The sequence below is a fragment of the Echeneis naucrates genome, chromosome 8 (genome assembly GCF_900963305.1).
Source record: "Echeneis naucrates chromosome 8, fEcheNa1.1, whole genome shotgun sequence".
NCBI classification, from domain to species: domain Eukaryota; kingdom Metazoa; phylum Chordata; class Actinopteri; order Carangiformes; family Echeneidae; genus Echeneis; species Echeneis naucrates.
In genome coordinates, this window is record NC_042518.1 from 13,858,762 (window position 1) to 13,875,934 (window position 17,173).

Here is a 17,173-nt window from a genome sequence, read left to right on the forward strand (position 1 = left end):
TGAATAGAAAATGTGGTCTATGACAGCATGTCCCTTGGCAGTTATTGTAGATTGCAAGGCTGAAATTAAATGAGTCACTTGATTTTTGTCAGCAATGCCCATCCAGTTAGTTTGTTTTGTGGGATGTTGACTAGCTATTGTGCTATTAGTGTCTACCTAGGCCATGAAGGATCCACCTGTTGGAGCCTTTGAAGGATGCATTTCTCAGCCACATTTGAAGGGACCTTTTGAAATATGACAGCTAAGACATGCTGCTGTTGTGATTGTGTGTCATAATGACCTAACAAATTCATTTCCATCCACATGATTATCAAAGCAGAGATGTTCAAGTTCTTTCCTCTTGCTGTGTCCCCTTCTCCTGTTGAAAATCCTCCTCTGGATCTTCCCATCTTTCTTTTTAGTGTTCCTTTGTTCATGCATTGACACTAATGTGCATCCCTCTTGCTTAAGTAAACATACAACAGCTCAACTCTGCCACTGACTTCATCTGTTATCACCCAGAATAATTAGTCTTTAGGAGAAAAAAAAACAACCTATGGTGGCAGAAAGTTGATCTATATATAAGCATTTAAATTAATCATAAATGCAACAGGAATTTGAGTTTTCATATGCACAAGATATTGTCTTTCTTATTTTCTGCTCAATGCTTAAAGCAGTTTTTTACTATATTGTTGCCATCTGCTGGATTGTAGCAGAGGAGATAGTGTAAATATAAGCAGATCTAATATGTCCTCCCGTGGCCAAAGAGTCTGTACCCTGTTGAGAATATCTTTTTTGTTAAAATTTTTTTGGTTGTCATTATTTGGCATATACAAATACAGACCCACAAATACTTGTTCTCTTGTCTTTGTGAGGACTCTCATGCATCCCTAACCCTTACCTCTGACACTAACCATCACAAGTGGATGAATTGAACTAAACCCTACCCTGAACCAACATTTTTAACCAAAAACTCATTGAGCTAATAATAATTACCCCATGCCTCCCTGTTTGCAGGTGGGTTCAGGTGCTGGTGTTGGTTTTAACGTGAACATTGCTTGGACTGGAGGAGTGGAGCCCCCAATGGGCGACGTGGAGTACCTTACTGCCTTTCGGTAAACACTATTACCAATGAATGTTGAGTAAATATATGTTGTTATTGTTACTAAATGGTAACATTGTGACGAAGTCAGTGGAAGGACATTAGCACATAACCTGAGCTACATACTGCTACATGTGCTGAAAATGTTTCAGCTGTTCACCTTGCTTAATCAATGCTTATGGAGAAATAATTTTAGTTTTCCTCTGTTCAAATTTAAGGAGAGAAGTTTGACTGTGTGTTCAGCATGAAAACACCTAAGGAAGAATCATTGTCTATGTGTTTCGTATGTAGGAGTGTGGTGATGCCCATCGCCCAGCAGTTTAGTCCTGATGTGGTCCTGGTGTCCGCAGGCTTCGACGCAGTTGAGGGTCATCAGTCTCCTCTGGGAGGCTACAATGTCTCCGCTAAGTGTGAGTACCGTGGTGGTTACTGCAGCAACCACAGGGGCAGTTTTTGATAACCATCTCAATTATCTGATTGTATTAAGATTTTAATTATTGTGTCTTTAGTTGCAATGTGTGTGTGTGTGTTGGCAGGCTTTGGTCAGCTAACACAGCTGCTGATGGAACTTGCGGGTGGGCGGGTTGTTATGGCGCTGGAAGGCGGTCATGACCTCACTGCCATCTGTGACGCATCAGAGGCCTGCGTCTCTGCGCTCTTGGGAGACACGGTGAGACAGAGTCAGATTGCCACCCATAATTATTCATGCTTTCATTTCACACCTGAACCACGATGGCGCTTCTTAAACCGGAGGCATCATCCATCATCTCATAGCTTAATATGTAAATATAATAATGTAAAAAAATAAAAATTTAGTTAACAGCTAGTGCCACGACATGGAAATATTTGAATGCTAAAGTAATAGTTAAATATTACTGGTTTGTTCTCTATACTACTGTCTCTTCTCTTCTACAGTACGGACTTAAGCTTTGCTCCTTTAATCACTGACTGATTTGTGATGTTGATATCAGTGATATGATGGTGCTGTAAGATATCAAATGCTTGGCCAGTGAAATAACAGCTTTTAATAAAACCAAATGCAGCTTAATGCATTAGCATATAGTGTGGAGGGCCAAACTAATGCTAAGATAGGCTAACCATATTCCGACTTAAGCTCCATACTTAGACACAGGTCAGTGATAGATTGTTCAAAGTGAGAATGGTGTGTCTTGAACATGATTTTAATTTGTTGATTTCATGCATTTGTGTTGATATACATTCTCTGTCTCTCCCAGTGTGACTCTGTGTTTCAGTGGCCTCAGGAGAAGCCATGTCCAAAAGCCTGTGCCTCACTGGAGAGAGTAATCGAGATCCAGAGTAAGAAGCCTATACACACGCACACACACTCATACACACACACATAGTAAATATATGCAGTATTATTTAGATGCATCATATCATGATCCTTCATCTCTGCGAATCTGTGTCTGTCCCTTCAGGTAAACACTGGTCTTGTCTCCAGAATCTGTCTCAGACAAGCAGCCACTCGCTATTAGATGGTCCCCTTGGTGCTAAGGGCCAGTCAGAGAAGGACGAGGCAGAGACGGTCAGTGCCATGGCCTCTCTGAGTGTTGATGTGGAGCCGCCTGGCTCTGTTCCTGACAGCTCAGAAACCAGCAGGTCAGGAGAGCACTATGGTCACCTTCTGACATCCTCATTGCATACTGAAGTAATATGAAAGACTCGGTACAGACACACAGGACACATCAGTTAATTTAGCCTAAGATGCTGCTCAGATTCTATGCAAACCTTTTACAAAGAAGAGCAAGCGAGCGATTGGTTGTTGGTTTAACCTCACTGAAAAGCCAGTACGCAGCAGACAGATTTGTTTATTTTGTGTGAAAGATGCACTCTATGGTAAATAATATCATTACCAAATATAGTTGATAGTAAATTTTGTAAATCATCTATCATTTGGCACATATTATGAATTTATTCATCTTTTTACCTTTTCTTTACCAATGTTATATTGATATATTTAACAATACTATTTCTACTTCAACATTACAGGACTGTTAATTGATTTTGCTTCTTTCCACTATTCACAACATGGCATTACTGAATGTTTTGCGAGGTGTTAGCTGTTAGTGAAGCTAACATTTATGCTTTATTTTCACGGATGTATCCAGTATCATCTGCATGTAAACCAATTCTGATATAATTAATGCATATACGAAATAGTGGGAACTTTTAACACTTGAAGTAAACTCTTACATTAAAGACAGATGCTTTACTAACTTTCAAGCAATAGTATGAAACTTCCTGAAGAGCAGACAGTCTTCAGGAAGAACATGCATTTGACATTAAGCATTTGGCTAAAATGTTAAGCTTAGCAACTGCACAAGAGAAGCACAGTCACAAAGATTAGCAAACTCAATGAAAAATCACAATTTTCCTCTCTCGGGAAAAAATTGTGTTAAGCAACAGAGAAAACTTTGAAATAGTCAAGTTAACGAGACTATGAGGTGACAGATAGCGTCTTAACGCTAGCAAACACATTTTGATGAATGCTCTTAAACTGGATATTTGAACTGCCCACAGGTCCACAGAGGAGCCAATGGAAGAAGAGCCTGTGTTGTAGGAGGAACTTAAACAAGAAGCACACAAAAACTCCACATGAACCTCCTTCTAGCACTTCTTCTTCCTCTTGCTTTTCTTTTTCCTCCATGGAGTTTGTGCAGGTGCACGTACACGAGGTGGAACTGTGTCATTGAGGAGAACATTATCTGGGCAGGAGAATGACAAGCTTTGAAAAACTGACAGCTGTTTTCTGGTAGTTCTTCAGCCCAAGCAGGAGCAGCCTTGTTTTTACTTTCCATGGAAACCAGAGGAGGGGAGTGTCTGCAAAGATACGCGTCTTGTAACTCTTATACTTTACCACCTGTATATAGCACAATTTCCTCCCCTCCACTCGTGATTCTTATGTCTTTTTATTTCATCCAATCTCCTTTGTTTCTGCCGAGGGAAGATGTATGTGGAAAGCCTGCATCTGAATCCCATCATAGATCAGACTCCAAGTGGACGACTTGTCTTCTTGTGTGTCTATGGGTACACCGGAGAGACAGGCTGAGCGAACAAGGGGTGGAGGAGCAAGAACCAATTTTTCAACGAGCAAAGGAGGAGGAGGAACTAGGTGCCTTTTTTATGTCCACATAAACAAAAACTTCAAATCAGAAACCACAAAACATCACCGCCGCAGCACCTCAGCAAACTTACCAGCCAATCAGGACTGAAGAAACACACTGATGCACACTCACACAGTAACACACTGCTGTTTTTTCAGTCTGTCAGTTCATTTTTGGGTCGTTGTTTCTTCATCTGGATGCCTTAATTTGTCTTTATCTCACTATTTAGCAATCTTAACAGTGACAGGGAGAGAGAATCACAAGGTTGATATAATAATAATTAGAACTGTATTAAATTGTTTTCTCCGACAATGTTCTTGTCAGGTTTTCCCAAAAAACTTAAAATTTTTTATTTCTGTAGGAAGAAAAGCCTCGAAAGCCATCATTACACACTAGATAGCCAATAAAAATCTAATTGAATATTAATACAAATATTAATAATAATAATACTCCATCAGACTTTTATTGAATCTAGTGAAAGTGTCTCAGGATCAGCTCAGTTTCAGCAGTATTCATTGTTTTACACATGTAATTATTATGTACTGCATCGCTTCATACCGCCACCTCGTAATCAGCACTCTCTCTCTCTCTCTCTCTCTCTCTCTCTCTCTCTCTCTTTCTTTCACCCGTTGTTGTGTCATGTGACCTGAGTGCTGCCCCCTTCCTCCATAGAGGGAATTGTGGCATGTGTTTGGGACACTTTTTTTCAATTGTAAAATTACCTGTTTGGTGTAAACCCTGCCCTGTCCTGTTGCTCACGGTTGCAGACTGAGATTGGTCTCTTTTCTATATCTGTATATACACATATGTATAAATAACAAAATACTTTCTCTTTTTGTATAAAAAAAACAAAATTATATTATGTGTGTGTGTGTGTGTGTATGTATGCATATATACACACACACACACACACTAACAACCATACACATACATCACATATTACATTAATATACAGACACACTACACACATATAATTATGCACACATATATATTTATGTAAACAGTGATTTATCCAATCAGATTGGATTCATGAATATATTCTATTTGGAGAATTAATGTTTAAAGGTTTAGCTGTTTGAAAGGAAGTAAGCATTGATGTCATCAGGCTGCCAGCTGTGTGCCTGTTTTTCAGATGTTGAGGATGGCTGGATATGGTGGTGGCGGGGGAGTTTGGCATTGTTGCACTTGTTGGCAGGCAGCGCTGCTTTCCACAGGCAAACAGCGCAAGTGACGTAAAGGTCACAGATCATGACTGTAAAGAGGATGTTCCAGTGATGGTGTATTTTTGTAGTCCAACAGGCAGTTAGCTAGCCCCTCCATGGCTTGTGATATTCATTAGCCCCAAAATGTAACACATATCATAGTTCTAGGATTGCTCGTTCCTGTAGCTCAGACATTTTACAAACTTAAGAGAACTTGAGAGATGCAGAAAATGTAGAAACCTGCTTCACACGATTAAATGGTCTTACAGTGTAAGTTGGGAAGGTCAGATAATTTACCTGCTCCATTAAACTAAATATAACCTTGTAAAATAAAAGATGGCACGGGAAGTGGGTGTTCTCAGGATTCCACCAGCACAAGGTCTGAACTTAAAGGCCCCGAGGCCTTACATTTGCAAGAGAGGACAGGTCAGGGAATGGTACAGAGCCAACATGAAGAGGGTCATTCACAGCCATTGATCAGCAGTTAGCTACTAGTGGAGCATTTGCAGCTGAGAGAATTACATTGGACCTTAACAGCCAGATGTGATACAAAGCAACTGCTGGCTGACGTTAACCAGCTCAGTGACCTGGTCATGATAAAAAAAATATATTGTTGCATTGTTGGGAAAGAGACTGAGGGTTAAAGAATTAACTAACTGATCATGAAAGTGATCAAACTAATATCAAATATGCAATTTGGTATCGACTGTATGAATGAGGTAAGGTAATGAGGGGAGGTGGCAGAGGTAAGCTTCACAGTCAACCAAATCAGTTACCATGGTAACTGGTTTTGTTAAGGTTATCTCAAACTAGACTGCATTAGCACCATGCGCTGATGAGAATCTATGTGATATGTGAAGTTCAAAACATTTTTCTTTCTTGTGAGAAGCGCTCCCACAGTCCTGCTCTTCCTGGTTCAGCGCCAATGAATCACCTAGTGAGTGAAACGTCTGAGTTAGCAGACAGGGCAATACTGGACGACATAATCATTTTATATGTAACAATCCTCACACCAGCATTGCTTACACGAGGTCAAACAGATAAATCAGTATTAATTAAACGCTAACAGTAGGCTACCCATTGAAAATGCAGAAACACAATATACTAATGCTACATCCTGGAGTTGAAAAGCTGCAGCTCAGTTAGTGAATCTGTTACAGGACCCTCAGGCCTCCTTAAAAATTCAATTTCATATAAATGTTTAATCCTCTTAAATTCCTTTGTGTGAAAAATGTATGTTTAAGTTGGGAAAAAAAAGGAAATACAAAAACCCTAAATTGGGCCAGCATTGTACATAACCACCTTTCAGTGGTATTTGACTGCTAGGCCACCTCCAACCTCCAGCTTCCTTCCTTCACAGCATTATTTTTCTACCTTAAAGCACAGCAGCATTACTTTTCACAATCACGTCAGACTGGAAGTCACTGAAGATGTCCAGTGGACACAAAGCCACAGAGGTGGAGCACACTGAAACACTGCTGTGTGACAGCTCATCTGTTCAGAGCAATACAACACTGGCAGGACAGCAACAGGAGGGGGAGGGTGGCCTCAGCATTACCACGGCAACACAGCAGACTATTCCATCCTCCATCACAGGTGGAGGTGTTTCCACATGAGGTTGAACACTGTTTGGCATGTGTTGTGGTGATGGAGCTGTGTAGTCTTTGTGTAACAGTGTAAACACTGAGGCCAGTTTGTCCATGAAAGCTGCAGCAGACAGAGAGGACATGCTGGTTAAGTCAACACAGAAAAAAATGACCATGGTAGCAAGCTCAAGCTTGAAACAAGCAGCAACTACCACAGTCTGGCTGTTAAACAGTTACAACCCATTGAAAATGCCTGATTATATTTCATTTACCCCCACCAAGTAATCTATTCAGGATTTGTCTCTCCATGAAAATGAGCATTATCCACATTGGCACCACCTAGTGGCACTAGAGAAACCACAGTTTGAAATCACTAAGTGAAATTAAATCTACACAATCTGCAATATTTATTTAACATTTCCACTTTCCGTACCAGCCATACTCATACTCACTATAACTGCAGAGATTTATATGCAATGAGGGATAATGAATATTGTGTTTTCACTCCCTGACAAACATTAGTGTCTTTTTGGAGTAAGAGGAGAAGCCACAACGTTCAGCAGGTGAAATAGAGGTGATTTTCCGTCCACCTGCTGTTATGTGAATTGTCAGTGAACATTTAGAGCTGCAAATTGAAATGCAAACAGTGCGTCTTAACCGCCCAATTAAACTTCCGCCCCCCCGAGACTCATGAGGAGACTGTGAACCGTCCTCATATTAATGGTTTTCCAAACGCGCTTGAGGTTTGTCTGGAGCTGTTTTAACTACACTATTTTGTTGTGCCTTCTTCCACAATGTCTTAATGGCACCAGTTGCTGATCTGAGACAGTCGTGGGTGGAAATGATCCAGTAAAAAGCAAAGATGACAGAAAAGCTAGACATAAAATAATTGCTTCTTTCAGTTTTGTTTTGTTTTTTTAATTCGTCCACCGTCTTGAGATCACTTAGATCTTGTCACTTAGGTTCTAACAGGCCAAACTGGTTCTTTAAGTCATGGTGGTTGCTGCTTGGTCTTATTCTGCTGCCAGGTTGTGGTGTGAAGCTTTAAGAGGCCGCTCAGGTGCCCTGTTGTGGCTTGGTTGGTTCTGAGGCAGGTTCAGAGGAGTCATCAAGGGCCACGTGGGCTCTGGTCCTGAGTCCTACTGACAGGTAGAACACCATCTGCACTGCTGGAGTTTCTGTTGTGTACAATTTACCAATATGGACAGTGTTGACACAGTCATGATGGTTTGTGTTGTCAGGGGGCCTCTTCAGTCCAGAGGCAACACAGCTTTACTGTTGCTACCACCCACACGAAGGTGAAACGCACATTTTCACACACTCAGACTATTTTGCTACATGAGTTAATACTGTATATTTCTTGATATGTTTGATACTGTGGTGTAACTGTTGTGTCCTGCTGTGATTGGTTAACGGTGGGGTTGGGGGTGTGTGTGTGGTTGCTGTGGGACGGAGGAGGTTCAGTATCAGTGCGACTGCCACCTTCTCTGTTTTCCCTCCTCCTGCTCTCGAGGGGAGGAACTTCCTGTCGTCCAGCTGAGACTGAACAATTTGAAAATGCATATTTCTGTTGGAACTGATCACAAGCACATTCCTGGTTATTCTCTGTCCGTGCTGTCGGTTTATCCAGATTCTTTCCTGTTCCGACGAGACAACATGTGTTTAATTCTTTCTGACTCACATGTATATAAAAGTGCATATATGTGTACACATGTGCAATACACGCTATTCGAGCAATCTATTACTGTGACTATTATTGATGATTATACTTGTCCCTTTTTTGGACCTTTAGTCTTTTTTTCCCCCCCTTCTTCTTGTCCTGATTTCCTGTTGATGAATTCTGTTGCAAGAGCTTAAAAAGGAAAGATGACTTGTGATTCTTCACAGTTTCATTTCAGGGTTTGTGGACATTTTATCAAAGCCCTTTTTTATTAGTCTCACTGTAATGTTGTGACGTTGCTCCAAATGATCTGTTTCTTTGTTGTTGTTGTTTTTTTTTTTTAAGTGGGCCTGTTGTTAAACTTTGTCTGGAAACTCAATAAAGCAATTCACCGTTTCATTTCCCAGTGTTCATATAGCTGCTGAATATTAAAATATAGCCAGAATATGCTGTCATAGCGTACAGACAGGAAATGCATACAAACATCTAGTGTCTCTTCCTTTGGGTTACAAACTGCTCAACTGCTCACATCCAATTGAACTGAAGCAAAGGCTTGCCGGCAGAGAACCTATCTAAAACTATTTAGGTGATAAAAGAAAAATGATTACAAAATACTTTTATTAATAAATTGTCATTTTCAAACAAAAGTTATGTCAAATTTAAAAATAAAATTAAAATTACAGATAATTTATTGAGCCTCCAGTTGACTCACCAGTGACTGCCACAGAACAGAACAAAAAAGAATAAAAAAATCTGATCATCTGTGACAACAAAAAATATTGATCGATAAGTACAAGAGTAATAAATTACAGACTGATAACAGGTCACGATTGGCCAGTGAGTCGAGTCCCAGCACGCAGTCACACAGAGCAGGTTTGTGTGCCCTGCGGTCTTCTCTGTGCACAGTGAGTCATCGAGCTCAGAGGAAAACAGTCTGCTGCGTTAAAGAAGGAGGTGGGTGCAGGGGGGTCAGCTCTCTGGTGAGTATATCTTGATGAGGTGCTGCAGCTCACTGGGATATCTGGTGAGTGGGCAGCAGCGGTTTGCTTTCACGTACATGTAGATGCAGTGGTAACAGAATACGAAGCCGGAGGTGGACAGCACCGTGGTGTTTGTGCGTGGCCTCCGGCACAGAGGACAGGTCCTGCTGTCGGGGCCTGGCTTGTCCCCGCAGCTGAGCTCCTCCTGCAGGTGGAGCGGGGGTGGGGGAGCCGGCAGGGTGGTGAAGCTTTTCAAAGTTCCCTGGTTCTCAGAAGAGTACCACCACTCCAGGAACTGCAGGAAGAAGACCCCCAGGGACAAGGAGGTGGAGATGGGGACAGCTACACCCCTCGCTGCCTGTGACATCAGCCACCATGCTTTCTGCACCAGGCTGCAAATAGAACAATGCATTGTGGCTGGTGGGATTGAGATTTTTGGAAGCATTTCTTTCAAACCTTCATTGAGAATGTAAATTGTATAAACTATGATCATTAAGAGACTCACCTCCTGTCAGCTGGGTATCCAGTGTTGCTGCTCATTAGCTCCATGTCCCTGATGTCTTGGGCATTAAGCCTTGCCAGTCTTACCCTGGCCAGCCACAGCAGAGGATTGTGGGTCCTGGATACTCCAAAGATAAAGAGTAGCTGCTGGCAGAAGGTCACAACCTGCCAAGCTGACCTGATGTATGGGTACGCTGCCATGGCTGCCCGGTACAGCCTCCGGCTCCTAGACTGGGCCAGCTGGATGGAGAAGTCCTCCTCGTCCCTCTGCTGCGCCAGCGTCGCCTCCAGCTTGGCCCTCAGGTAAGGTGCCAGGCATAGAAGAAGAAGAGATCGCCAGTGTGACTTCCTGTGCAGCCCCAGACACGTTGAGGAGCCCCTCCATGCTGAAACCCTCTTCAGGCCATAGAAGTTCTCTGAGAAGGAGGCGCTGCAGTGAGACAGGAAGTGGTTCTGGAGGAGGAGGTCCAGCAGCAGGTAGAGCTCATCGAAGCGTCGCCATAGAAAACCAAATCTGGACGGGTTGGACTCTGCCAAAACCTGAGAGGGAGAAGAATGTTAGGATCCACAAAAGTGAGGTTGAAACTCATCTACAGCAAGCTGCTAAACAAATACACAGATTGGTGTATTATAATCCATAAAAAATAAAATAAAAAAATACAAATAATTGGTGAGAGGAAAAATGATGGATTGTCACTGTTGTGTCTAAATGGACATGATTGTGTTACAATCTGTGTAAAAAAAAAAAAAAAAAGCAGCAAAAATGACTTCAATCACCACAAATTAACAAATGATAACAATAATATTGACAGCAAAGATCCATCTGTCCATCCTCAGATGCAGGGAATTCAAGCTCCGTCTCAGGGATCCCAGATGTTCCCAGGACAGATGGGATAAAAAGTATATAATATAAAGTATATAATATAATCAAATCTACTCCATGTTAAACGGACTTAAGTCTATTTTCTCATATTAATTTTTCTGGATGATTTGTATTGACCGTGTTTATGACTGCTGCAAACCTCTCAGGGGCAATAAAGGTGCTAGCAATTCCCATCACGGGAGATAAACACACAATTTAACCTTCAAGGTTTCACGTTTCGTGACAGACAAAAGCATTTAGGTCATGTTGACATGCACGCCCACAGTTGCTAGGCTGCGATTGGTTAATGAACAGTCTGACCTGGCACTCACCTTGATGGCGTGTCTCAGTGCGGGTTTGACCGCGTCCATTAGTGACTCCTGCGCCAAGACCTCAAACACAGACGGCTGCTCATTCTCAGAGGTGGAGGTGAGATGAGCTCCGGCTTCAGCCATGACGCTGCACCGAACCAACACAAAACGATGGAGAGTGAGACACCGTGTGTGTCTTGTGTGTAAATGTATGTTCAAATCCCTTTCAGCTTTTTGTTACAGCTTGGTCATACATGGCCCATTATAACAGTTTTATTTGGTTCAGTTTAAACAAAGTGCTGTCAGAAACTGAAATTAAGTAATTCAATTACACTTTTCAAGTGCAACACACTGAACAGAAGATATTTCCTCCAGATCAGGAGAGATCACCTGGTTCCTCAGTGTTCTTACTAGTCTGTAACTGCAAATATTTTTTTCTCTCATTCTGTTTTTTTCTCTTTCTCTCTCTTTCTGTGTGTTCTTGCTGTTTGCTCTGTTTACATCAGAAGAGCATGTTGTACCGCATCCATGGGATCTATATCTGTTTCTCCCGACGTGCACCTGCCACTGATGTTTGACTTGAAGCACATTCTGAGATGCAAATATTAATGTGCAGAATCTAACTGTTAAATAAACGCTGACATCCACAACATTTCTTTTTCAGAATAACGTCTTTCACGATGTCACAGACTTGTTGACAAAATGGAGGCAGCTGAAAGTGTGTTTGGATTCATGTACGTGCAACATCAATGAAAGTGAACTGAATTAGCGTTAATGAGGCTGTCACCTGACAGTAAAGAGAAAGTTTACCTCACAGATACAACCAAGAGCTAAGTCAGTCAGATCATGACAAGGATGTATAGAAACAAACACACAAACAGGGGGTTACTGAGAGTGACAGCTAATTCATGCGGCCATGTGGCCAAACTCTTGACAGCGTACCTTCGTGTGCTAGCTGCTAGCCGTTAGCTGGAAGTTAGCAGAAAGGCGTCTGTGATGTTTCTCCGAGCTCCGTCAACATCACACCCTCATGTTAAAAACTCCTCAGGCTACAGCAAGAAAACAGGGACTTGCTGTTGTCCATCTTCCACTTCTTCAGTTCTTTATTCATAAACAACCCACACTTCCGCACTTGGTTACGTCATGACGTAGATGTACGTAATATCTGGCCGTTTCCGGGATTCTTGGCTCTAAAAATCCGCCTTAAAAAAAAAAGATCATATCAATATGGAGGGACGTTTTAATTCAATGCCAACTATGAAGCCCAGTTTTCTTCTATTTCTAACAATTCTAAACCCACATATTTATAAACATGCATATTCCAGTGGACCTCAAAATAACAATTTTTTTTCTTCCTTCTCTTCCCATCAAGCTGATTCTGTTTCTATCTGTATATATGTGGCAAAATATCTTTTTTTTTTCTTTTTTCTTTTCATTGGCATCATATGAACACATTCTAACTGTGTATTTTGGGTACTGCAGGAAGGTTTTGATCAAAGACCAGGTAAGAACCAGTATTCATCATATTATATTTGCGTTTTACTATAAGTCTGAAGATGTACTTTGTGCAAACAAATATATATTTTTTGTATCATGAGCATAGTTGATAAATGATCAATCAATCATTATCATTGTTGTTATTATTAAAGATCACCCCATGTTGTTAGACACATTCACATGAGATCCCTGCCATATGTATTTGGCTAGAGGGAACTGAGGCCCTTGTTTGATGTTAGCAAACCGTTGTTTTAAGAGAGAGAGAGAGAGAAAGAGATGAATCTAGACTAGCATCCAGCATCTAGCCCTTTTTGAGACAGCACTCATCAGTTTGTGTGGTAAAATCAGTAATGTTTCTGTCCATCTACTTATTCATCTATCACACACACAGAAACTGTCTTTATATAATATATAAGTCATGGGGACAGACAGATGGAGGGACTGCTAGGCTCCTTGATGGTATTAACAACAAATGAGAGGTGGGGGGGGGGGGGGGGGGGGGCAGAAACCAAAACATGGTGAAATCAGACGATCAGACGAACCGCCAGAGTTTATTGGATGAGAGGAAACATTTGGTGACTGGAGAGGATTAGAGGATGACTGACACAGCTGACTGCACTAAGAGTCTTCATCAGCATCAGCAACAACAGCACAACTGTCTGTCATTCTGTCTCTACCCATCACGTCCCTGTCCATCGCTGCAGGACTTTTTCGAGCACATGAAAGAGGTGAGGATCCATAATGGAGATATCTATACTCCTCATCAGTAAGAGAGGTCAGTGAAGACCGAATGGGTTTTGTTTCATTCATTTCATTTCCTTTATTTGCCTTTTTCATTTCAGTGTGATTTTTCAGCTTCACTGCTTTTGGCTGTCAGATTTCATATTAGAAATGTTTTTGCAGTTGTTTGGTTACATGAGAGTGAAAAGTGCTTTGTCAAAATGATTACTATCCTCTGCTTCTTGGCAGTATGTTCCAGTGTCACTTTCTATTGATATTAAAAATGGTTATAATGAAAAAAAAAACCTGTTACTTTCAACAAATGCTATTGTTGCTTTTAGATTGTGTCAAGGAAATGTTTGCTGACTTTAATCCTATCTGATGCACTGCTCTTGATGGCTGTAATTATATAATTATATAATTATATTTGTATTTAAAAAAAATAATTAAAAAAAATGTCACAAAAGGCATTTCATGTATCTTTGAGGCCTGTTACACACATTTTGCTCTGAAAAAAAAAAAAAAAAAAAAAAAAAATCCCACCAATTTCCTGTCAGATGGAGATCCAGAACAATCACTGGATCCGACGTGGTTTGAAAACTCAACAAGGAACTTTTAACTATCAATAAATTTTAATGTTTAATAGGAAAGGGGCTCAAAGGGATAAATCCACAAAGAATACCCCTTTGCCCCTCAGCTGTACGGAGTCTTGTAGCCAGTTTAAAGTCGTTGTTTTGGTTTCAGCCCCTAAACTCTTCACTCATCAGTCATGTTGTCGGGAAGCTTCCAGATAGCGCATGTGGTCATTCAAAGTAGAGCTACAAGCTCTTTATATATGAGACATTTTAATGCGGTAAATGTAGGATAAGAACTCCTCTCTGTTTTTGCTTTTTGTTTTCAGGTTGGTCTACGTTGACTTTAAGGCCTGGTGGAGAGAAGAGCAAGCTTAAACTACCAAGCTTCATTGAGCTTTCTATGCTTCTTCTCCGCTGAACCAACTGCCCTCTGAGAAATATGTGTCTTCTTTTTCTGCCCCTTCTCTTACTTCTTTTCGCCTTCTATTCACCTCCACTGCTTTTTCCATCGGCCGAATGCTCGCAGTTGTGTCCGCAGCAGTGCATTTGTTATGAGCACGCTGACCTGGTGGACTGCCGCAGCCGTGGCTTCCAGCATGTTCCCAGGGGCCTCCCACATGGCATATGGCTGCTAGAGCTGGGGGGAAACAATCTGACTGAGATCGGTAGCCGGGCTTTCATCGGACTCTGGTCCCTGCGGGTGCTGGTGATGGCAAACAGCCAAATACAGGAAATACAACCACAGGTACTGGAAGGAACAGTAGGAGTCCTATAAAATGTGTGAAAGTGTCAATTCCATGCTGGTCTGGTGTTGTAGGAGAGTTACCATTGAAGCTGAAGCACTTTCAGATTTGAAGAAACAGTTCAGTCACAGGAAGGGTTATTTAAAGCTGAACTTCTTGTGTCATTCACCCACTCTCATGGGAGAGTGTATAGTGTATAGTTTATAGCATAGAACGCAGGATGGAGAATGGCAAGTCAGATTGAGTCTTACGTTCCCAGACCATTTGCATCCTCGGATATGAGGCCAAAACACTTGGATATCAGGTTGCCCCCAGAGAGGATAATTAAAGGAGTTGAGGTGTAGTTCACGTGATTTGGAGATTAATCACCCAATGAGCTGAAGTTTGAGATTTATTAAACCAGAGGAATCACATGAACTTTGTGATGATTCCGTTCAGGGTTGCATTAAAAAAGTTGTGCACTTGTAATGCAAATGATATGGCACGAAACAACGCCGAGTGTGAGTGTGAATGCTACGCTTTTATGTAAGTATTGTATTTCAGCTGGTTGAGGGGCTCTGCTTTACAGCGCAGCAGCAAAGGCAGCAGAGCTGGTGACGCAAAATGAAAGTCTTTGTGGGCTATGAAGGCTATATTTACTCTTTTTTTGAGGCTGTCTCTAGTTTAGTAGAGGTCAAAATGTTTGCTGACATGTCCTATATATAACCCACGCCATATGGACATGTTAAGGAGAAAGAGTCCATTAGTGAAGTATACACTAAAACGTTCAATTCAGATTTGCATGTAAATAATGAAAAAAACGGATGTGGCCTTTAAGAAATAACAGACTGGAAATTACTGCTGAAATAGAAACATTGTGTGCCGAAAACAATTAAGCTGATTGAACGTAGTAGAACAGTCACCTGAAGAATAAAAGATGAATTAAGTACGGAGACATTGGATGCAGTTGCAATGACACGGTAACAAAGGGAGAGGAAGACTTGGAAATGTCAGTTGTCAGATGATTTGTTACCACCAACAACTGTCGATCTGAGTAGAAGTGTGAGAGAAGGAAATGGTAGTTCATTCTGAGTAGACGAGGAAAACTCGGTTAAAGCGTCAGAAGGCTGTCGAACTGAAGGAGCAGACGCTAAAGGATATTGGTTGAGGAAAAAAATGGGAAGTTAAAAGACAGTAGATGTTAAAGATGCTTCTTTCTCTCCTCCACAGGCGTTTTTCTCTCTGTCCTTCCTGGAGAAGCTGGATCTCAGCTGGAACCAGTTGACATCTCTTCCTGCCGACTTCTCAGCCAGTCTGTCGGCGCTCAGAGAGCTCCGTCTGGAGCACAACTGCTTACGTTATATATCTGGATACAGGTAGCTGTCCGTCTGCCATCAAAGTCCATCTCCTCTTCCTCCAGCCTCATGCTCCATGTTTCTGTCAGCCCTCTCCTGCTCGTAGTGATGCGGATAAAAAATGCATGACTCCATGATGACAGGTGACAGTTTAAAGGTACTTTGTCTTCTGATTCATCAACACAACAGTCCAGCATAACTCGTACAGTACCACTGACGCACACAAGCCTTTGAGACGCCACAACGTCTTTACATAAACACGACCTGCCCTCTTCACAGTAGACCTTCCACTTTTATGGAATACATTTTCAGTCACAGACATCATTAAACTGTTATATGTCTCTAATAACAAAAGAGCTAACAAGCCAACAGAATTAGGAGCAACATTTGCTTAATTAGTTAGTAAGTACAGCTTTGGACTATTGGCTACACATAAATATGCTCTGAATACAAATAACACAAAATTGCATATTTAAAATAAAAATAAATGAAATATTGACACGATTCAAACTATGCTACGAGTAGACACTATAAATAATTCTGTGACACATCACAAACACTGTGGTGATGAAAGTTTCATTCGACACCACAGGCTACGATCGAAGGGCTCTGGTGACTGAATACATTATTAGCTAGTCTTCATTTAAAGCAGTTCCACTTTGATGTGTTTCTCATTGGAAGACAGTCAGAGCACATCAGGTATTCTGAGTCAGATCCAGAGTCAGATCCAGCCCCCGTTAAATAAAACCAAGATGTCTTTAATGTGGCTCTGCATCTGATGGAAGTGTTCATGGATACTGTTAGAGTATAAAGGGCTGCAGGAATCACGTGAACAGAGCTGAGTGTCTGTGCCCCCCCGTCAGCTTCGAGTATCTGGACAACATGGAGAAGCTGGACCTCAGTCATAACCAGCTGGTGTCAGTTGGCCCCGGTGTGTTCAGGGGCCTCTCCAGGCTCAGACAGCTCTACCTGCATCACAACAGACTGAGGGTGGTG

At 41.5% G+C, this 17,173-nt stretch overlaps 2 protein-coding genes across 2 annotated transcripts in view; one reads left to right on the forward strand and one right to left on the reverse strand.

Annotated features, from left to right (window-relative positions):
* The window catches only part of hdac5 (histone deacetylase 5), a 32,276-nt gene extending 23,288 nt beyond the window's left edge, over positions 1–8,988 (forward strand). The window contains exons 23-28 of the mRNA XM_029507642.1: positions 997–1,094; positions 1,373–1,491; positions 1,618–1,751; positions 2,317–2,398; positions 2,521–2,701; positions 3,623–8,988. Of these exons, the coding sequence (XP_029363502.1) occupies positions 997–1,094; positions 1,373–1,491; positions 1,618–1,751; positions 2,317–2,398; positions 2,521–2,701; positions 3,623–3,662 (654 nt within the window). The 3' untranslated portion in view covers positions 3,663–8,988. The remainder of the gene's footprint in view (positions 1–996; positions 1,095–1,372; positions 1,492–1,617; positions 1,752–2,316; positions 2,399–2,520; positions 2,702–3,622) is intronic.
* Positions 8,989–9,187: 199 nt separating this feature from the next.
* pex12 (peroxisomal biogenesis factor 12) lies at positions 9,188–12,432 on the reverse strand. Its single transcript, XM_029509060.1, has 4 exons — positions 12,251–12,432; positions 11,330–11,456; positions 10,140–10,675; positions 9,188–10,026 (listed from the first exon to the last, which is right to left on the reverse strand). The coding sequence occupies exons 2-4, from the start codon at positions 11,450–11,452 to the stop codon at positions 9,624–9,626; spliced, it is 1,062 nt and encodes a 353-aa protein (XP_029364920.1). The 5' UTR covers positions 11,453–11,456; positions 12,251–12,432; the 3' UTR covers positions 9,188–9,623.
* Positions 12,433–17,173: the final 4,741 nt, after the last annotated feature.

Excerpts from the sequence above, each read along its gene's own strand:
- pex12 (XM_029509060.1), bottom strand. The coding sequence starts at position 11,452 with ATGGCTGAAGCCGGAGCTCATCTCACCTCCACCTCTGAGAATGAGCAG. Across the intron at positions 10,676-11,329 it reads CACTGAGACACGCCATCAAG|GTTTTGGCAGAGTCCAACCC; the intron begins GTGAGTGCCAGG and ends TCTCCCTCTCAG. Across the intron at positions 10,027-10,139 it reads GGATACCCAGCTGACAGGAG|CCTGGTGCAGAAAGCATGGT; the intron begins GTGAGTCTCTTA and ends TTCTATTTGCAG.